The sequence below is a fragment of the Macrobrachium rosenbergii genome, chromosome 49, assembly GCF_040412425.1.
Source record: "Macrobrachium rosenbergii isolate ZJJX-2024 chromosome 49, ASM4041242v1, whole genome shotgun sequence".
Classification (NCBI taxonomy): domain Eukaryota; kingdom Metazoa; phylum Arthropoda; class Malacostraca; order Decapoda; family Palaemonidae; genus Macrobrachium; species Macrobrachium rosenbergii.
Window position 1 is genome coordinate 25,040,365 of NC_089789.1, and position 21,641 is coordinate 25,062,005.

The window sequence follows — 21,641 nt, forward strand, 5'->3', positions numbered from 1 at the left end:
ATTTTTGGTTAGCGGCAATTTTTGGTTACCATCACACCCTCAGAAACGGAAACCCGCCGATAACCGGGGACTGCCTGTAAATGGCCCCCTACTGATGGTAGGCGACTTTAATGCCCATAATCCATTATGGGACAGCACACATGCCAGTAGCTTGGCCGGCACAAACATTGAAAATTGCATAAATGATCAGAATTTACATTGTCTGGATGAAAGTAATTCACCAACGTACTTCTCAAAAACTCATTTAACTTTCTCTTCAATAGATATTTCTTTAAGCTCACTGGAATTAATCGAAAAATTGGAATGGAATGTCCTACACAATTCATACACAAGTGATCACTTTCCAATTGTTTTGAATTATTTGAACAGCAAGAAACAATCATTTCCCATAAAATATAACTTAATGAAAGCTGGTTGGGATAAATATAATTCACAAACTAGAAATATCCCTCCCTTTCCACTAAAACAAAACAGTGATGTCACAAATGATTTCTTTTCCAGTTTTGTAATCAATGCTACAGATAAATGCATCCCCAAAACTTCAACTCCTAATATATCCCCCGTTCCATGGTGGTCTAACAATTTATCTCTCTTAAATCAAACCAAACACACACTGGCATGTAATTTGAATAGACTAAAGTCTAGATTAAACACCCTTAATAAAGGCCCTTTTAATATAAACAAACTAAACAAGATAATAGTTATAAATATAACTATTGATCACATTAAACCACTTTACAATAAATAAAATGCAAAGTTTTGAAAAACAAAAATATTCGAAAGAGCTCAGTCGTGGAAAAATAATATTTCGGAGTTGTCATCAAATACTTCAGTTAAGGAAATATGGCACAAAATTCGTAAAATCAATGGTAAACATATAAGACCAACTAGAAGTCCAATACAATATAATGGCAAACTAAATCATAACCTACAAGATATTTCAAATATATTAGCCAAACATATAGAAGATATTAGCGCTTATGCTAATTTAGATGAGCACTTCAAAAGAATTAGAACACAAAAAATGAATCATGCACTTAATTTTGAAACTGATGAGGACCTTGATTATAATCAAGAATTCAATGAGTGAATTTAATTTTGCCCTAAAATCATGTCGATCATCAGCTCCGGGTCATGATAAGATTTCTTTTGAAATGATCCAAAATTTAGCTACACTAGCTAAAGAATTCTTATCAAAATTATATAATAACATATGGCTAAAGCATGTCTTCCCAACTAAGTGGAGACACGCAATAATCATACCCATCAGTAGACCAGGAAAAGACCCTAGCAACCCCACTAATTATAGGCCAATATCTCTAATAAGTTTCTTGTGCATACTGTTGGAGAAAGTGGTTAGTTTGAGATTAACAATTTCATCACCTATCCAATCAGGATCAATAGCTGGTAGATCTACACTAGACCCATTAACTCAATTAGAAGATCATATTAAAAAAGGATTTTAAAAGAAAAGGCTGACAGTGGCTATTTGATATAGAAAAACCATATGATACCACAGAGATACAATATTCGAGGTCACCTTCCAATATTTATCAACAATTTTTTAACAAATCGTATATTTCAAGTACGCATAGAAAATACATATTCAAATTCCTACATACAAGAGGAGGGTATCCCTTAAGGCAGTGTTTTGAGCTGCTGCTTATTTGCCCTGGCAATAGATGATATTACTGTGAACCTGCCTGAGGGTGTACAAAATAGTTTGTATGTGGATGATTTTGTAATATATTATTCAAGTTATTCTGTGAGACATGCTCAAAGAATACTTAATATAGCAACAAATAATATAACCACTTGGACCAACTCCGTAGGTTTCAAGTTATCGGTAAATAGAACTAATGGCATTGTCTTCTACAAAGACAAAAGATGGTTGAAACAACGAACCATTAAGTTATATCTTTATAATGAAGAGATAAACATGTGCAATAGTGTTAAATATTTGGGTATAATTTTTTATCAACATTTAAATTGGAAAAATATAAAATATATCAAAGCCAAAGGATCTAAAGCCCTTACATTAAAGAAAATCTTTCACACCAAATGAGGTGCAGGATGAGATACAATGTTAATGTTGTACAGTGCAACAGTACTATCAATTATGAATTATAGCTGTCCAATTTATTCAACTGCCTCAGAAGCAACTCTAAAATCTCGAGATGCTTTACATCATGAGGGAGTGCATATATGTACAGGAGCCTTCCGCTCATCTCCAACTGTCTCTATCCTAGCAGAAGCAGGACAGCTGCCTCTAAAATATTACAGAGATCTAATTACTTTAAGAAGAGGCTTATCCCTTCAAGCAGGCACATCTGTATCAAATAAATTTCTCAGTAATCAAAATACAATTAACCCAGATCAAAACTCGTTTACATAACATGATACCCAAATTTACCCAAGAAATAAATCAGATCACACCATGGACACTAAAAAGGGCAAAAATATGCACATATCTATCATATCTTTCAAAAAGAAATATTTTCAACACAGAAATGTACCATCAACTTGCCATGGAACACACAAGACAGAAGGGTAATCCCTTCATAATCTATACAGATGAATCCAAAAATGAAGCTGTGGTGGGCTCATCAGCCTATTCAAGTGATGAAACTATCCAAATGGGCCTTCCCCTAATATCATCAGTATTTACAGCTGAATTAACAGCCATAAAATTGGGTCTCCAGATTATATCAAAAAAAGGAATTCCTTCAGCACTCATATAGAGCGACTCAAGAAGTGCAATTGAAGCAATAGGATCATTTAAATCAATCACCTTGTCCAAAATATCCAACGGGAAATTCATCAGTTAATCACAAATGGCCTTCAAGTTCATATTTGTTGGATCCCAGCCAATGTAGACATTGAGGGTAATGAGAAAGCAGATAAAGCTGCTAAATTGGCTTGTACAGTCCCCCCAACTACTACAGATGCTCCCATATCAGACTGGCTAGCATCAGTTAAACCTTTAATTTATAGGGATTGGCAAAATGATTGGTCAAATACAAGGCTTATCCCTTCAAGCAGGCACATCTGTATCAAATAAATTTCTCAATCAAAATACAAATAATAACCCAAATCAAAACTCATTTACTAGAAAAACTAGTTTATTGAATTTACATAACATGATACCCAAATTTACCCAAGAAATAAATCTGATCACACCATGGACACTAAAAAGGGCAAAAATATGCAAATATCATATCTTTCAAAGAAATATGTGGTCAACACAGAAGTGTACCATCAACATGCCATGGAACACAAGACGGAAGGGTAATCCCTTCGTAATCTATACAGATGGATCCAAAAATGAAGCTGTAGTGGGCTCATCAGCCTATTCAAGTGATGAAACTACCTAAATGGGCCTTCCTCTAATATCATCAGTATTTACAGCTGAATTAACAGTCATACAATTGGCTTTCCAGATTATATCAAAAAAAGGAATTCCCTCAGTACTCATATTGAGTGACTCAAGAAGTGCAATTGAAGCAATAGGATCATTTAAATCAAATAATCACCTTGTCCAAAATATCCAACGGGAAATTCATCAGTTAATTACAAATGGCCTTCAAGTTCAAATTTGTTGGATCCCAGCCCATGTAGGCATTGAGGGTAATGAGAAAGCAGATAAAGCTGCTAAATTGGCTTGCACAATCCTCCCAACTACTACGAAAGCTCCCATATCAGACTGGCTAGCATCAGTTAAACTTTTAATTTATAGCGATTGGCAAAATGATTGGACAAATATACCCCCTCAAAACAAACTAAAATAAATTAAGAACGAAGTTAAAAAGTGGCATTCTTCTACCCAAAAGCAAAGAATTAATGAAGTAATTTTAACAAGACTCAGAATAAGACATTCCAGACTCACACATGGTCACCTGATGTCAACTCCACACACAAATCCAATAACTTTTGAAAGATGTAACTGCCCAATAACAATCAGTTTCAGTGTGCTAAAAACTGAGAGACCCAGTTTTCTGAGATTGAATTTTCCGAGACCCAGTTTTCTTATCTTTTTCTATGAAAATTCTTTAATATTTTTGTATGCTTAAAATAAATTATGTCTAAATTAATCTTAAATAAACAATTTTAGGTTTTTGCATTTTTGAAACTGTGTTAAAGGACATGAAACTATTTTCTAGCATTTTTGACAATAGTACTCTGAGACCGAATATTCCTAGCATCCTCCTATCTGGTCCTGAGGAGAAAGATGAAATATGGGACAAATGGGAAGGCCCTTTGACCTCACTGGCATCCACATGGTGGGAGACAATGAAGGGGGCCCCTCTGAAGGTCACCTGGCGATCCCTGCTAGAGTCATTGTCCACCTTTAAACCAAAAGTTTAGTGCTTTCTTCATCACATCTTTGGAGATGGGCTCTCCTGCTGATGCTGATGAGACAGAAGGGGCAGAAGCTCCTGCAGGGGGAGTTGCTGAAGGAGGTGGTCTCAGTGATGGCGGAATTATTGGGGGTCAAGAAGGGCTAAGTGTGGCCTCCATGGAAGAGGAACTGTCCATCTTGTGATGCCTTTTCTCATAAAGAGATCACTTGGGTGATTGCCACCCCTTGCTCATTGCACATGGGTTCTCTTGTATACCTTGACACGAAATGCACAGTGTGTGGATCTACTGTACTACTATCGAGGACATAAAGTTGCTACAGGGCTTCTCCTTGCCCACACAATGACGGAATTTGGGTTTCATGTCCTCCATAGTAGCCATGAAACACAAGGAATGGGGCTCACACACACTGAGACTTACAAAGGCAGTTGATCATGTTGAATTGTGAAACAAACAAATCATAATAAGGCCTGCCCTTCGGATAAAAAAAATTACTAAAACTTCAAGGAATAAACACACTGGGCTACAGGAGGAACACAGGATCCTGGAAGGGTAATGACTTACAGAAGAACACAAAAGGGCACGAACACAGCACACATGACAAATCTCGGCAAAAATGGGAGATGAATGCAGTGACATACTTGCCTATACAGCTGAGAACAAGGCTGGCTGGCTCAGGTCAAGAGTGACTCATAAGCTTACTCAATAGGATTTTGTTTGTTTTAATTCGGTCAGTGACAGCCGAAGCACACCTTGCATGAGAAACTCCATTTACGAAAGTGTAGGATTGCATTCCCTTCAGAACAAACCTATAAAATCAGTAGTCACAACAGAGAATTACAATACTGTACTGTATTTCCTTTAATACACTGTACATTAAAAACTGACCAACTATTTATTGCTGCAGTAATTGATAAAACAGATAAAGGGGAAAAGGCCTAAGATAATCTAATTATAGAAACCCAATGGAAGGCATTTACAGTATTTAAGTTATTTTTAAGAGAATGCTATAAGTTGACAAAAAATGAGGGCTGGGGTTGTCATTTTATGGGAATTGACATAAAACAAAAAGCACTAATTTTGTTATAGTTTATTTTTGTAACTTTACAGCATCATTATTACTGTATCACTGATAATACAAATACTGCATTAGTGGCAAAATCTTGTGGATTTACATAATCTTACCAATTATATAGTGATTGAAAGAAAATCTTGACATCAAGAGTAGTCAGGGAAAGCTTAAAATTTAACATTTTTATATTTCAGCTGTTCCAAGTTTCAGGAATCATTAACTTTTCACACCTTATAAAATGAATTCAGGTAATGGCCAAACAATATTAGCAATCGAATAGTCTTGCCAGAGAATCACCCTCATGGACAAACAGCCTTCACTGGTGTTCATCTCCTCCATAGTGACACCAGCATCTTTTCCTAGTCTTCCTCAGTGATGCCAGCATCTTTGCATATTCCTTATGGATAAATACAGTATCTATTGCTAGTAAAATCTTGTGAAGTGACTTAAGCTACAAACCTTTTTGGTACATCCTGGTTTTCATGAAGGCTCAGGGAACAACTTTAGTGGAAGTTATTTCCCTCTTTGTTCCTGGCTTTTAATTAATGACAGGATGTAAGAAGTAGCTTAATCTGCCAGCATCCAATGCAGTCCAGACTTTGAAAAGGCTTCCACATCCAGTCATGTACCTCTGAAGTTAGCTACATCCCTGTACCAGTTTGGAATACTGATGTTCTGTTGTAATCCTGTGAGCTGGGAATTGTCATTAAAATGTGAAGATGCAAGCTCTTTTCAAGGGAGGGATCAGATGAGCAACAAGAATCATGTTAGTAATGAAGCTGATGAAAAGACAATACAGTATTCTTCTTGGAATCACTTCCACTGTCTAGTTTCCAAATTAATTTTAATTCATTTGGCTTTTACACAGTTGTTTGGAGAGACTGCCCTTTTTGATAAGGCACAGAAATTATTTTTTGCAGAATAATCTTTCCATGTCCAAGTGGTGCAACAATTTTTTTCTCGGCTCATAAATTGGGAAAATACTATGTCCTGAGAAATATCTTTCACTTGATTTCGTGCAACATGTCAAAAGCTGCATGTTATTAAGATTTGATTAGTAGGCTAAACATTTTTCACTATATGTGTTGACATCCTGTTGACCACCGTCTCCAGCTTGGTTGTGTAAACAGTCTTTTGCTGGACTATTCTCACCAGCACAAGAAGGCAGCTGTTCATACTTTGGGAGCTTCCTCCCAATCTGCTTTACTTATTGTTGGCCTCATGCACTCTGACATGGAAACACTATCTATCAGTTTCATCTTGTCATTGGGGTTTAAGAGAAACTATGATCTGTCAACAACTACATAGGGCCCCTGACATTCTTTTAGGGAATCTGGATCAAAATATAGTAGACCCCACGTAAGTTATAGTTAAGTAGTCTTTAGATTTGGTACCCACATTTTCCTGTCTAAGCACTTCCTCCCACTTCCCTAGATGACTTTGGTATTAAAAGTTGAGTGTTTGCTTCCTAGCAAACATACACACACGATTTTAACTAAGCAAACTCACACACAATTTTGACTACAAGAATTTCTCCTATTCAGGGCAAAGGAAATGGATATTCAAATAGGAAAGCTTCGAGCATAAAATCAATAATTATGCTCAGTTATACAAGATACATGAAAAATTATTAAAATACAATCCTGACATAGTTTGTTTTTTATATGGTGCTGAACAAACATATATTTATGATAAACCAATAAATAATTTTGCTTGTGGAAACTAATTACAGTGCATCACCGACTTGTGGCAGGTTTGATCTTTCGGCGCTTTTTAAGCTCCGTTAATGACGTTTTACAGTGCTGTAACTTGATGTTGCATCAAGTTACAGTGCAGCTGACGGCGCTAACAGCAAGAATAGGCATCAAGTTAATGGAGCTTATGGCACTGTAACTTGATGCAACATCAAATTACAGCGCCATTAAAGCGCAATAATGGTGAAACACCGACTTAAGGTGGAAATTAACTTGCAGCACAGCACTGGAACAGATCACCCGCCGTAAGTCGAGGATCTACTACTGTGCCTACTTACCTCCCAATAAGAAATATATTTAGAACAAATAAACGCACCCAAACCTGATATATTATTATCAGAAACTTAAACCATGCAGTTATTAATTCAAATTATAAAGGTCAATACTTTAATATGAAGAAAGTTAGAAAAGCATGTACTTAGGGGAAATAGATAATCTGCCAAAATAATATAGCAATTAATATTAAACAGCTTTCATAATTTTAGAACTTTTTTGTTTGCAATATTTTTAATACCTTTGTAAAATTACTTAATTTACTGGACACTATCATCATTAACAAGCAAACCTCAATACAATACAGTACTTGAAATTTTCTCTTGTCTTTCATTTCGTACAGTATTTTGCTAAAATTTGCAGATCACAACACTGATAATTGCCTAGAGAAACATGATTTATTGTTTACAGTATTTCACAAAACTTTTTAAGTTGCAAATCAAAACACTAATAATTATCTAGAGAAAACAAATCTCTTCATCCACAAAACTCAGCCTTTTGACTTAAATCTAACACAGTAAATAGTACAACATATATGTTCACATTGCATCTTGAGCTGTAGGGGAAGAACCAGCTGTATGTAAAATGTCAGAAAAATCTGCTGACGGTTTTGTACTTATCAATGGCAACAGCTAGTGTTTTTTCTAGGTGGTTCCAGACTGATTTTTGCATATGAATTTGACAGCTTCTACAATATGCACTAAATATTAATTACGTGATAAAGGTATTTATCAACATGATAAAGGTATTCATCACCAGATAATTAAATTTTTAACTTGGTGGCTTGATCAATCAACAAAATATAACAAAAGCCACGGATAATGAAGAGGTCTGGAAGCCTTGAATTTTTAGGACTAAATAACCATATACTGTAAATACAATACAGATAACCATATAAATACAATACAGTACAGGTCGACCATCACTGATCTGGCATCACTGAGACCTGCAGGGTGCCAGATTAGTGATTTTCTGGATTTCAGACTGGTTAGGTTAGAATACACTAACCCTACAGTTAACCACTTCATCCTACCTTTAAAATACAGTACACTACTCAGTCAATCAGTACATGTTGGTTAATAAGGAGGAAAGAAATATTAAATGAAGATCCAGTGAAATTCTAATAAAGCACAGGCAAAATAAATGGTACAGGTAATTCTGTTTACTTACACAAGAAAGTTCCATCACTGCCTCTTCCTAGGTGAAGAGCTGGAGTTTGGAACTAAGCACATTTACATTTTAGGTGAAGGGCTGTCAGGATTTCCATTACATCTTGGATTTTTTGTGTGCATATTTTACGCTATTTTCATTGATATTTTTGCTGTATTTTCTAATTTTTATTTTTACAACCCAATAGATAAATGTAATAATGTAATAATGCATAGGTATGTAAGAATGCACAAACTCATTCGCTGGCATCAGAGAACTTGCTACAACTCGTTTTTTGGTCGATGTTGTTACGCTTATGATGTTTTTATTTATATTTTATGCTGTTCACATTTATATTTTTACTGCATTTTCTCATTTTATCTTTACAACCCAAAAGATAAATGCAATCGTGTGCCTAGCGTAACGTACGAATGCACAAACTCATTCACTGGCATTGGAGAACTTGCTACAGCTTGTTTTTGGTTGGTGTTGTTATGCTTATGATGTTACATACTATTTATATTTCATGCTGTAATCATTTATATTTTTACTGTATTTTCTAATATTTTTAATTTTTAGAATCCAAAAGATAATCAGAGTTGTGTACATAGGTATGTATGAATGCACAAACTCATTCACTGGCATTGGAGTACTTGCTACAGGTTGTTTTGGTTTGTGTTCTTACACTTGTGATTTTTGTATTTATATTTCATGCTATTCTCATTTGTATTTTTACTGTATTTTCTCATTTTTTAACATTTTTACAACCCAAAAGATAAATACAATTGAACGTATGAATGCACAAACTCATTCACTGGCATCAGAGAAGTTGCTACAACCCGTTTTGGTTCATGGTATTACGCTTATGATTTTTTAAATTCATATTTTAATTTACAGTATTCTCATTTATATTTTCATTGTATTTTCTCAAAAAAATATTTTTAAAACCCAAAAGGTAAACGAATTCATGTGCGTAGGGTACATATGAATGCACAAACTCGTTCACTGGCATCAGAGAACTTGCTACAGCTTATTTTGGCTCGTACTGTTACGTTTATGATTTTTTTAATTTATATTTTACGCTACTGTATTCTCATTTATATTTTTACTATACTTTCTCACTCTCTGTTTTTACAACCCAAAAGATAAATGCAATTCTGCAAGTAGCATATGTACTTACAAACTCATTCGCTGTCATTGGAGAACTCCTTACAGGTTTTCTTTTGTGTTGTTACTCATAATTTTCTTATTTATATTTTATACTATTCTCATTTATATTTTTACTGCATTTGCTAATTTTTTACAACCCAAAAGAAAAACGCAATCATGTACTTAGGAAACATATGCACACACACAAGTAGCACCAACAAACAGCAGCAGCAGGTTGGTGCGGTGACCTGGAAAATTTGAAATTGAGGTAGCTGAAATTGGTCCTGGATTAGTGATGGAACCAGATTAATGATTGCCAGATTAGTGATGGCTGACCTGTATAAAATTAATAACAATATCCAACACTGTTAGAACCTGTTGTAGCATTTGTGGCTGGATTTTGGTAAAACAGAGGTCATTCTCCCACAGCATTAGAGGCACAATCTATTGTGGTAAATATTTTGAACATCTTGAATGAAATGCCTTTCAGTTTTAAGTACTATTGACTAGAGGAAAGAATGAATATTACAGTAGTATATTACAGGGAACATGAGGAAAATACAAGAATTAGATCAAATATTAGCTACAGGTTGTCAAAACCACTTTTAAATATACCAAAACTACTTAGTTTTTCATATATAAGTTATAAATATTATCAAGTCAAGTTCAAAATAAATTTTCATATATATATCTCTATATGTCTATAAAATTTTCATTCCGCTGGACTAAAACCATAAAGCGTAGCCACCCGTGTTAGAAGTTCAGCAACAACTTGTCGCAAGTGGGGATCATGGGCATGTGCAGTCAAAGAACGCATAGTAGGAAACAAGAGTGGCAGCAATGGTTGCAGTTCAGAATCACTTAACTGGCTTATGAGATCAAATACAGTGACAACCATCTCTGTCCATACTTTTAAGTGGGCTTCACTATCCTGTTTGGAAAAGGAAAATAAGATAAATACAATTTTCATGATATAAAATATTTGATGAGTTGCAGATTACAATTTCTCCAACTAACAATCACCAAGTAATTGTTTCTCTTATGTGAGAAATGTGCACTAGTGTGAATATTTCTATGAACATTATTATACATGTTGATGATATCAAAACATTAAATGCAATGCAGTAAGACATCTTCATGCTTGTTTTGCAATTACAAATGATGTTACTATTGTATTATCTGGATGATATCAAAACATTAAATGCAATGCAGTAAGACATCTTCATGTTTGTTTTGCAATTATAAATTGTTACTATTGAATTATCTGTAGGTTATGTAATGTAACACTTAAAGTTCAAAGCTAGTAACCACCAATCACCTTTGGTAGTTTTACCAGCAGTAAGTTTATTATTGGAAAAGAGACATTCTCTGAAGGCAGAAGAATTAAAAATACTAGTTTCTACTGCATTTCATTTATACAGTGTCTCTATGTATCATATAACCACCTTATCAGTATGTAGCTGGTATATTAGTCCTAAGGTCATGTAAAGATATTTTGCTGTTGTAGTTTTATCTCCTCTGACATTTCAACTCACGTTCTGATGGCCATCTACTGTACTGAGAGTTACAAAAAAAAGGAATGAATCAAGATGCATGTTACGTATACAGGTGCGGTATAAATAACAAGCAGGTGGTGTACAGTTGGCAGGTTGGCTGAATTTTGACTGGTCAAAAGATGATGCTGTGACGTCTGGTCCCTTTAGTGTTGTGGTTTTTTTTGGCTGGCAGAGAATGTTGGTTTGGGTACCCCTTTCTGGTGTGAATGGAATGACAGACTGCTCAGGTAGGATGATGACATCTGGTGCTCTCTCTTACTTCAGTGTTTGGTGCCAAGTGTTAATGATGGGGTTTATTTCCAGTACTGTACAGTATATGAAGTGCCTTGAGATGGAACATGGATTGGCAGCATGGGGCTTGGTCTGTCATTTTTGTGGTCTTTATTTGCCATTCTCTTTTGGTCCTTTTGTGATTTTGTTCGCAATATTTTTAATAAACCTAAGCATTGAATTTTTTATACAGTACTTAAGTTCTGCTATGAAAAATGCAGCAAATTCTATGCCTGTTAGGTAATCTGGAATCATCAGTATAAATTGAAGTGCAGACCTTAATTTCTTAAATATTCTGTTTTGTTTTGTTTATGATGTTCAGGAGTGCATACATATTTTTTAGGACAAATAATACAAATGCATACAGGTTCTGACCTAATGGATAGTCCCAGGAGGAGACAGTTCAACATCTGGATGAAATCTGATCCTCATATTTTAATCATCAAGATGATTTGCTCAAGGGAAGCATGGAGGATATATATTAACAAAAGTGTTATCTATTCAAACACCTTTTTTGTGGGAGAATCATGATGTTGGGACAGTAGAGTTCACTACTTTAAACCTGTAGTGATGTATTTGGAGATGATTTAAAATTGTCAATAAACATTCTTAGTTCTTCATTTTGAAAGTTATCTATTCAAACACCTTTTTTGTGGGAGAATCACTTGCTTCATCTAGTTAACTAGGTCACGGTGTTGAGGCAGTAGGAGTTCACTGCTTCAAACCTGTAGTGATGCATTTGTATCTGATTATCTGGTGATGATTTAAAAGTGCCAACAAAAATTCTTAGTTCTTCATTTTGAAAAGATATGAGTTTTTAAATGTCAAGTCAGGTGCTGGTCCACATACAGTACACCCCCTGTATTCGTAGGGGATGCGTACCACACCCCTGCGAATAGCTAAAATCCGCAAATACTTAAAACCCCTCCAAAAACACTTAGAACTGCCTATTTTGATAATTTAAACACAAGAAAAACCCTCTAAAAATACTTATACCTGGTATGAGTATTTTAATAGTTTTATCACAAAAAGTGCATTTAGTCATGAAAACAATATGAAAGTACAGTAATTAGTTAATATTTCTCAGTGAAAACTACCGCAAATTTTCCGTGAATAATGTGCAGATATGTTCCACAGAGAAATCTGCGAATGCATAAGTCCACGAATCGTGAGAACGCGAATACAGGGGGTTTACTGTACTGCATTTCGACTTCTGTAGTCTGGATGATACACTTGCTTTTCATGTCAACAGTAATGTTGATGCATCTGCTTCCCAGGTTGTACAAAAAGTTTTATCACTGTATCGAAAGTATTTTTGCATTTACCTTTTATACAGGGAACATGAACTTTTCTGTTTACATATGTATCTAATGTTATACCTTTGAAACTGACTGTTTGATGATGGGTATTACTTTCTCTCTCATTTTGAGTTTGACCTTGTAGGTTTTCCCCATCTGGCATTATAGAACATAATTGCCTATATTTTCTCAGCAGAGACATGAAATCCATGAATCAGTTGTAGTTAAGGATTTGTTGGCATATCACAGATCTGATGAATACGTATGGCAAAGCTAGGCATAGTGTGCTACATATTTTCCAGTTTTATGTTTTGGAATATTATATATACGTACTTGGAAAGTATATAATCAGTTGGAAGCTTTTTATGAGTACTGTATTGGTAACTGACAGTGATTATCATTTACAGTACTGTATACAATAATTTGAGATCTGAGTATGTTTGTGGTGAAAAATGCTTTCTGAATACCAAAGAATTTTGCTGAGGTGATTAGTTTACTTCAAAATCTCCCCTGATAAGGTGTTCTGAATTGTTGCTGATACTGTATGTTGTTTCAAGATCCAACTGAGATGGAATTATTATTTCAGACTTTTGCATATACTGTACCACATCATGACCTGGTACAGTATTGATAATTTATTCAAGAACCTTATACAATCAACAGCTGGTTAAGAAGGTAAGTCTATAAATATTGTTTTTGTTCGGGTCTTTTGGAAATGTTTTATAGCCAAAGGTGACTGTCAAACTGTAACAAGTATGAAAAGTGGTGCCAGGTGTTTTCTTATTTCAAAAGAGATAATATCTTCCTAGAGCTGAGCCATGACTTGAGAAAGTATTTTCTAATTCTTCTACATATAGTGATTTTTTTTTTTTATGTTTTCAACTGTTGTAGAATTTAAAATATCACAGTTAGTTCCATTATATTTTTTATTTGATGGAAAATATTTTTAGAACAGTAAAACTAAAATTAATTTTGTGTTATCTCTACTATATTTGCCTTAAAGTAGTACTGCTGTTACTACCCGAGACATAGAACTTCCAAGATGAAATCCTTCCTGTAAGTACTTCCTTTCTAAATTTAGCAGACACTACATATGTTTTCAACACAGTATACTTCTATAGCAGTGGTGGCCATCTTTAGTAATTTTTGTGCTTGTATGGATTATTATCTTGATGTTTCTTACATCTTCTAATTACAATACGTGTATCTAGTTGTCTTCTTACAGAATTAGTTTTTATTCTGCTAATATACTGGACCTCCAAGAGATAATGCTTAGAAGGGTGATTAGAAAAGCAAAGAACAGCTTTGTCCCCCAGCACACGCAAAGTTCCGGAGGCTTCCCCCTCGGCGCCTTCAGGAGGCCAAGGACGCTTTCGCTGAGATGGAGCGGATGGGCATATGCAGAATGGCCTCCAGCCCGTAGGCCTCTCCCCTCCACATGGTGCAGAAACCAGATGGTTCCTGGAGACCCTGCGGCGACTACAGGTGGCTCAACCTCGCAACTGAACCTGATCATTACCCTCTGCCAAACATTCAAGATCTCACGGCCTCCTTTCACGGGGCCAAAATATTCTCTAAATTAGACCTTTTAAAATCTTACTTCCAGGTACCAGTTGCTCCAGAGGATATCCTGAAAACCGCCATCATCACACCTTTCGGGTCCTACATCTTCGCCTTCTCCACCTTCGGCCTGAGGAATGCGGGGGCAACTTTCCAGAGGCTGATGGACAGCATCCTAGGGGATCTGAACTTCTGCATATGCTACGTGGACGATATTCTAATTTTTTCCAGGTCCCCCAAAGAGCACCTGTGGCACATCCGGTCAGTCCTGCAGCGCCTGCAGGAGAATGGCCTCGCTGTCAGATTCGACAAGTGCACCTTCGGCGTTGAAAAAGCTGACTTCCTAGGCCACGAGATATCCCTGAATGGCATCCCCCCGCTCGCACCAAAGGTCGCAGCCATCACCAGGTTCCCCACCCCTACCTCCGTCAAGGCCGTCCAGGAATTCCTCGGGATGGTCAATTACTACAGGAGGTTCATCCCCGGGATCGCACACACCATGGCCCCCCTGACGGAAATCCTGAAGGGCCAACCGAACTCCTTAGTGTGGGGACCCAGCCAGGAGCAGGCCTTCTCCCTGACGAAGGCTGCCCTTGCCCACCAGGACCCCAATGCCCCCCTCCAACTGACGATGGATGCCAGCAACGTCGCCTGCGGGGCCATCCTGGAGCAGATTGTCGCTGGCGGTCCCCAGCCCATCACCTTCTTCAGCAAAAAGTTCAACCCCGCGGAGGCCCGCTACAGTACCTTTGACAGGGAACTCTGCGCAGCAGTGTATCGGGTGGTACGGTACTTCAAGTTCCTCCTGGAGGGCACGCCCTTCACAATCTGGATGGACCACCAGCCGCTGGTCCACGCCTTCACCAAGCAAGGGAACCCATGGTCTTCCAGGCAGCAGCAGCACCTCGCGGCCATCACGGAGTTCACCTGCTCAATCAAGTACCTCCCCAGCAGGAAGAACCCTGTAGCAGACGCCCTCTCCAGAATCGAGCTCAACGCAGTGCAGCTCGGGATCAACTACGAGGACCTCGCCCAGGAGCAGACCGTCGACCCAGAGACCCCAGCCTACCGCACCACCATCACGTCCCTAAAGTGGAAGGACATGGCCCTTGCCCCCAGGGGACCAAAACTCCTGTGCAACATCAGCACCAGCCAGCCTCGCCCTCTGGTGCCTGCCTCACGCTGCCGCCGTCTGGTATTCGATGTCATCCACGGGCTGTCCCACCCCTCCGGCAGGATGACAGCCAAGCTGCTGATGGAGAAGTTCGTCTGGTATGGGATGCGGAAGGACGCGCGGACCTGGGCGAGACAAGTGTATCCGGTGCCAAACCAGCAAGATTGGGCGTCACACCATGTCCGGGGTAGGCAAGTTTCCCCAGCCGGGGAGGCAGTTTGGTCACATACACATCAACGTCGTAGGCCCTCTTCCCCCGTCAGGTGGGGCCAGATATCTCCTGACGATCATCAACCGCTCAACCAGGTGGCCTGAAGCGATGCCCATGCAGGAGGCCACTGCTAGCGTGTGCGCCGAGGCCCTCCTCTCCAGCTGGATCAGCCGGTTCGGCGTCCCGGATCACATAACCACCAACAGGGGCCCAGCCTCCTTGTCCGAGATGTGGTCTGCCCTGGCACACCTGCTGGGGACCTCTCACCACACCACCACCGCCTACAACCCCGCAGCCAACGGATTGGAGGAGAGATTCCACAGGTCCCTGAAGGTGTCCCTCATGGCTCGCTGCACCGCCGAGGATTGGAAGTACCAGCTGCCTTGGGTCCTCCTTGGGCTGAGAACCGCCCCCGGAGCCAACGGTGACCCGTCCGCAGCGGAGAAAATCTACAGGGAGCCCCTCGTAGTCCTGGGTGAACTTGTCACGGAAGATCGGCACAACCCGTCAGTTCCGAGGCTCCGCGACATAGTCGAGAAGTTTGCCCCCTGCCAGTGGACGTACACCGACAGGTCTACCACCTCCACGCCTCCTGGCTTGTCCTCCGCCATCCACATCTTCATCAGGGACGACGCCGTCCGCCCCCCACTAAGCAAGCCCTACAGGGGGCCCTTCCGCGTGCTTGAGAGGAACAACAAAGCCTTCCGCCTTGCCCTGCACGGGGAGGACGACTGGGTGTCGATCGACCGCCTCAAACCCGCCCTCCTGGAGGAAACAGCAGACGGCACCACGCAGCGCCCTCCTCGAGAGTAGTCGCCTCCACAGCCGTGCCACCTCAAAGGATGGGCATGGGGCTGCCCCTGAAAGCAACCAGCCGCTGCCACTCACAGCACGGCCCCCAGCTCACTTTGCCGAGCCATGGCACTCTCCAACATCCCAGCAGATACCTGGACTAAGCAGACGTTACCCATGTCTTGGGGGGAAGAGTATTTGTAAAGTCTCTGCTATGCTGGTCTTCTACGATGAACAACCCGTTTTCTATACCGCTCCTATAAGAGCGGGTCAAGCAGGATCTGCCATACTGAATCAACCACGCTTATCTATGTTAATTTGTACCTGTTACCAACTTATTATGTCTCTTTTGCACATGTATTAGAACATTGTTAGATCAGCCATTGTCCATTTTCTTTTAACTCGACCTGTATTTATCCATTGTAATTATTGTCGACAGTAATTGACCTCAGGTCACCAAGATTCTATTGTATTCCTCTGTGTGACGTAAGTCCGCCGCTATATAAACTGCCTGCGTCCTTTTCTCCTGCTCATTATTTAGCACCTCTTAAAGTGTATGTCTTAACTGTACCACAGGAGCATCATTTATGAAAGGACTTGCTGTTGAGAGAGAATTCATGGAATAATCCGAAAAATGTCAGGTCACTCATTTTACCTGTAATCCTTGCATGGTAACACAAAAAGTAGAGTTCACTATCTGCCAGTGAATAATAGCACAATAAAAAAAAGAGTTTATGCTTGTGTAAGAAAATATTTCAGTTTCATCACTGTGGCATCTGAGATACTATACTAACCATTACAGTATTTTTATGATCAAAATTATTCTCACAGTTTATGTACTCCTGTATACAGTATTCATTCACTGAATTAAAATCAAATTTCACAAGCAGCAGGAACAAATTTAGCTTGAATAACCGAAAAAAGAAGACTGGGTGGTATCAATGGAAACTAACCTTCATGAGACTATTTGTCCTTTGCTCTTCGATTTCAGGAGGTACAGGCTCAATGGGTCTAGTAGCTTTCTTTTCCAAGAATGGATTTGTTCTTTTCTCTCGATGCATTGATGGCAAGGAGTGCTGGTTTTTCCTACGTCTATAATCGGTCATTAAACTAGCTATTTCTCGTTCAGTGACAACTCTATACACACTCTGCTGACCCCCTGAAAATAAAAGCCAAATTTTCATCATATTTACTTGCAGAGAAGCATCAAAAATATAATTTCATTAATAGATTTTGGCAAAGACTATAATGCTCCTAATGATTTGAGTTTCTGAAGTAAACAAACTATGAAATTTAAATTACAACGGGTTTCCTGTCCTAAATTAAAAGTGAAAAATAAATTTATACTACATCTCTATATTTTTATGACAAGTACTGTTTTGATTAGTATTATTAGTATTCTTTTATAATAGCACAAAAATACCTCAAATGCTTATAAAAATAAAATCAACATGTATCAAATTATATGCTAAGGTTTAAGAGTTTCTCAGTAGGATAAAAAGACTACTATGAACAGTCTTTTAAATCATATATCAGCTTAGTCTGAATCTAATTGCAGGTGGATAAACTTTAAAAACTGCTTGTATTTTCTAGAATAAAATGGATTACGTGAACACCAGTTAAACAACATTCTTCTTATAAGACATTCTAGTCACAGAAACAGAATAATAACAATACTTACCAGCCAAGCTGGCAACACCAGAATCTCCTTCTGCATATTCTAATATTTCTGAGTCTTCAGAATCAGAACTGTACTCTTGTGCTAGATCTGCTAAAGTGAATGGCCTAGATTCATAGGCTTCTTCTTCTTTAGTTGACCAGCTAGTGTGAGATTCCTTGTGTCTTTCAGGCTGTATGCTAAATGGTCCCTCAGTTTTCTTTGTAATTGTAGCAGGATCTACAATATCATGACTGGCACCAATAGTCATAGTGCCTGACAGAGAGTCCTTGTCTTCAGTTTCAGAGTCTTTCCTTTTTCCTTTCATATACTGTTCATTGAATTCCTCTAAACTCTTTGTCCACTGTTCGAGACTTTTGCGATGTCCTGTTGGAAATTCGTCAGGTTGTACTGTAAGGAAAAATATAGGCTGATCGTTGATCTTATCAACAGCTGAGTAGTGACCATCTCGGTCAATAACGAGATCTAAGTAAACATTGCATAATTCTGTAAATGAGTCTTTCAGCAAATGAATATACTGCATAGTGTCATCTTTCAGTAACTTCCTTGGTCGTTCAGGTTTTTCCTGCACTGGTGTGATTTCACCATCTAATGGTTTTTCCAGTGATTGATCATCTGGTTGTTCTTCTTTGAGTGTATTTTTAGCTCTCATTTCCTTTTCAAGGACATTCTTAACTTCATCTAAACCTAATCCATGCTTTACCTGAGATAAAGTCAGGTCAAACAGTGTTACCATTCTTAAGGTCCAACTTGCACCTGCTTGCTTGTATAAATTCGCTGCCCTTTCTGCCTGAGCTACCTTCTGAATAAAAAATTTCAGTCCTGGACGACGATCAAATTCAACTGCTGCTGTGTAAGATAGTTGCAAGGCATCCAAAATTATCTGAATCTGTTCAGGAGTCATGTAACGCAAGAATCCTGGCACCTTCCCTTCACACTCAGCAATGTGTCCCTCATCATTTTCATGATTTGAGAAGTTTACACCTTGCAGAAGCACATTAGCCAAGCTGAAATAAAATATTTTATTTATAAAATAATATACTTGTTTTTTCAACATCCTCTTCAAAATAAGTTAATTTCTTAAGAAACTATCATAAAAAAGCAATGTACAGTACTACGAATGTTCCACTTTGATTATCATATTGTTGCTGTAATATGATTCACCAGTACTGTACAAGATTTTAAACATAATACAGTTTTACTTTCTCAGCAAATAACGTTCCCTTAAAGTCAAGAGTTATTTGAGTAGCAAAAATATCAGTAATATTGATATACAAAATGTAAATTACTGCTAACCCATTAACTCAAAGTTGAAATGTACAAATTATTTTAGAGCAAATTAAATCAGAGACTTCCAAAAGTAAAAATGCAAAGGGGAAAACAAAGATTCAATACATATAAAATAAGCATTATGAATACCTTGGTATAATATGTGGAGACCCTTGGACTAGCAGTGTTCCCAGTGTTTGTAAGAGGATTTGATGTGCTAAAAGACCAACCACCAATGTGCGGAAAGGTACCCGTACAGGCTCTCCTTCTTCTGGAAGGTCACAGTATCTTGTAATTTTAGCAGGTCCTTGGTCTTCTGGATACAGCAAGAAAATGAACGAACGATCCTCGGCATCTGGATTGTCAACTGTAGAAGATATTCCACTTCTCTGTGTATCCAAGAGGAATACCTGATGAAAAATGGCAAAATAATAAAAAACAATTCTCAATAAATGTCTGGTTTCTAGTGGGATTCTATAATAACAAGTAGCTTAAACTTTATCTTAAATGTCATTAAATAATTTTATTGTTTTATAAAACTATTTTTCAAGATGAAAGATCAACTTTCAGTAATCTTCAAGTGATTAACGATATTTAAAATGACAAAATAATGAAAAGCAATTCTCGATAAATGTCTAGCTTCTAGTGTGATTCTGTAAGTAACAGGTTGCTTAAACTTAATCTTAAATGTCATTACTGTAATTAGTTTTATTGGTTTGCAAAAATATTTTTCAATGTCAAGGATTAACTTCCACTAAAGTTCAAGTGATTACCAGTATGTACTAAATTTTTCCCAGTCTACTCAGTAGGAATAGATGTGAACTGGAAAGTGTAATTACCATGAAGAATAAATTATTAGGGCTTTCCTTCAGTTTTCAACCTGCTCCTATATATCTATAATGGACAATAATCTGTTTTGGATGTACATCATAGGAGACTATTCTGTTATAAAATACAGAAACAGTGTTTCCCTCCATAATTTTTTCTCTCTTGTTTCTTTTATTTCTAAATGAGAAGGAACAATGAATGTGAAAAGAGAGATCCTGCAAGCTACATTGTTTAAGGGAAGCCAAGGCCTTGTTTACCACTGAATCTTAAGTCACTTTAAAATAAGCTACTACCTAATAACCTACTCAATCCTTGGTGAAAATATTTTCCAGTGAAAACTATCAAATGTAGCTTAAGGCAGAGAGAGCAAGCAACCTGGCAAGAATTTTCTCATGGTCATCTGTCTCACATTTATTTTCCTTCAGTGACAAATAAGAATAATTACTGACCTTTTGCGAGGATCAGAAGGGAAAATGAGATCTTAGCAGGAGGTAGAATACCTCTTCTTACAGCAAGAGGAGGCTGCCTCTATGAAAAATTTGGATATAGTTCTCTTGGATATCCAACCAGCCTTCTTTTTCACTGACAGGTTACCAAATGGTCTTTGTTCACATTTATCCACAGTTTGATATACAGTACTCAAAATGACAAGATATTTTACTACTTTTCTTACCATTACACTGAAGGTAAACCTCTTGGGTATTCATATCAATGAAGGACATGGATTTTAGACATAAGTCGGCCTGAGGTGGTACCTAAGGCTATGTCCAGACGATCGAGCTTTGTTTGATGAACTTTGTCCGGTGTGACGTCAGAAGCAGGCAAACTTCCGACTTTGCCCACTGTTTCTCCGCTTCTGATGTCACATAGGACAAAGTTCGTCGAACAAAGCTCGATCATGTGGACGAAGCCTAAGTCCTATGTTTTCTCAGTTGAGACACATTTCATTGGCCAGGGCCTAGACACAAAAAAATAAAACAAATACAGATAACCCATCTTATATGTGAATTCAGTTATGAGAAATTGTAGAATACTCAATATCAAAATAAAAATTCCAGGAGTCTGAAATGCTTAATTTCAAATCTGTTGCACTGACCACTATCTCAGACAAGTAAGTTGTCTTTTCGTGTGTTTAATGTGCTCTTGAGATATTGCCTTTTTGTATGGTGCTCTTATGTGGTTGGTTAATATGGCTTCAAAAAGCAGAATTCTGATGCAGGAAAATCTAGCCAATCCAAGATAACCTGTC

At 37.9% G+C, this 21,641-nt stretch overlaps 1 protein-coding gene across 3 annotated transcripts in view; it reads right to left on the bottom strand.

Moving 5' to 3' along the window:
* Nucleotides 1–9,529: 9,529 nt before the first annotated feature.
* LOC136832182 (brefeldin A-inhibited guanine nucleotide-exchange protein 3) overlaps nt 9,530–21,641 on the bottom strand; it is a 101,056-nt gene continuing 88,944 nt past the window's right edge. For all 3 annotated transcript variants that reach the window (XM_067092943.1, XM_067092942.1, XM_067092944.1), the window contains 4 exons: nt 19,715–19,974; nt 18,299–19,302; nt 17,571–17,776; nt 9,530–10,687 (listed from right to left, as the gene is read on the bottom strand). In XM_067092943.1, the coding sequence (XP_066949044.1) occupies nt 10,469–10,687; nt 17,571–17,776; nt 18,299–19,302; nt 19,715–19,974 (1,689 nt within the window). In that variant the 3' untranslated portion in view covers nt 9,530–10,468. The remainder of the gene's footprint in view (nt 10,688–17,570; nt 17,777–18,298; nt 19,303–19,714; nt 19,975–21,641) is intronic.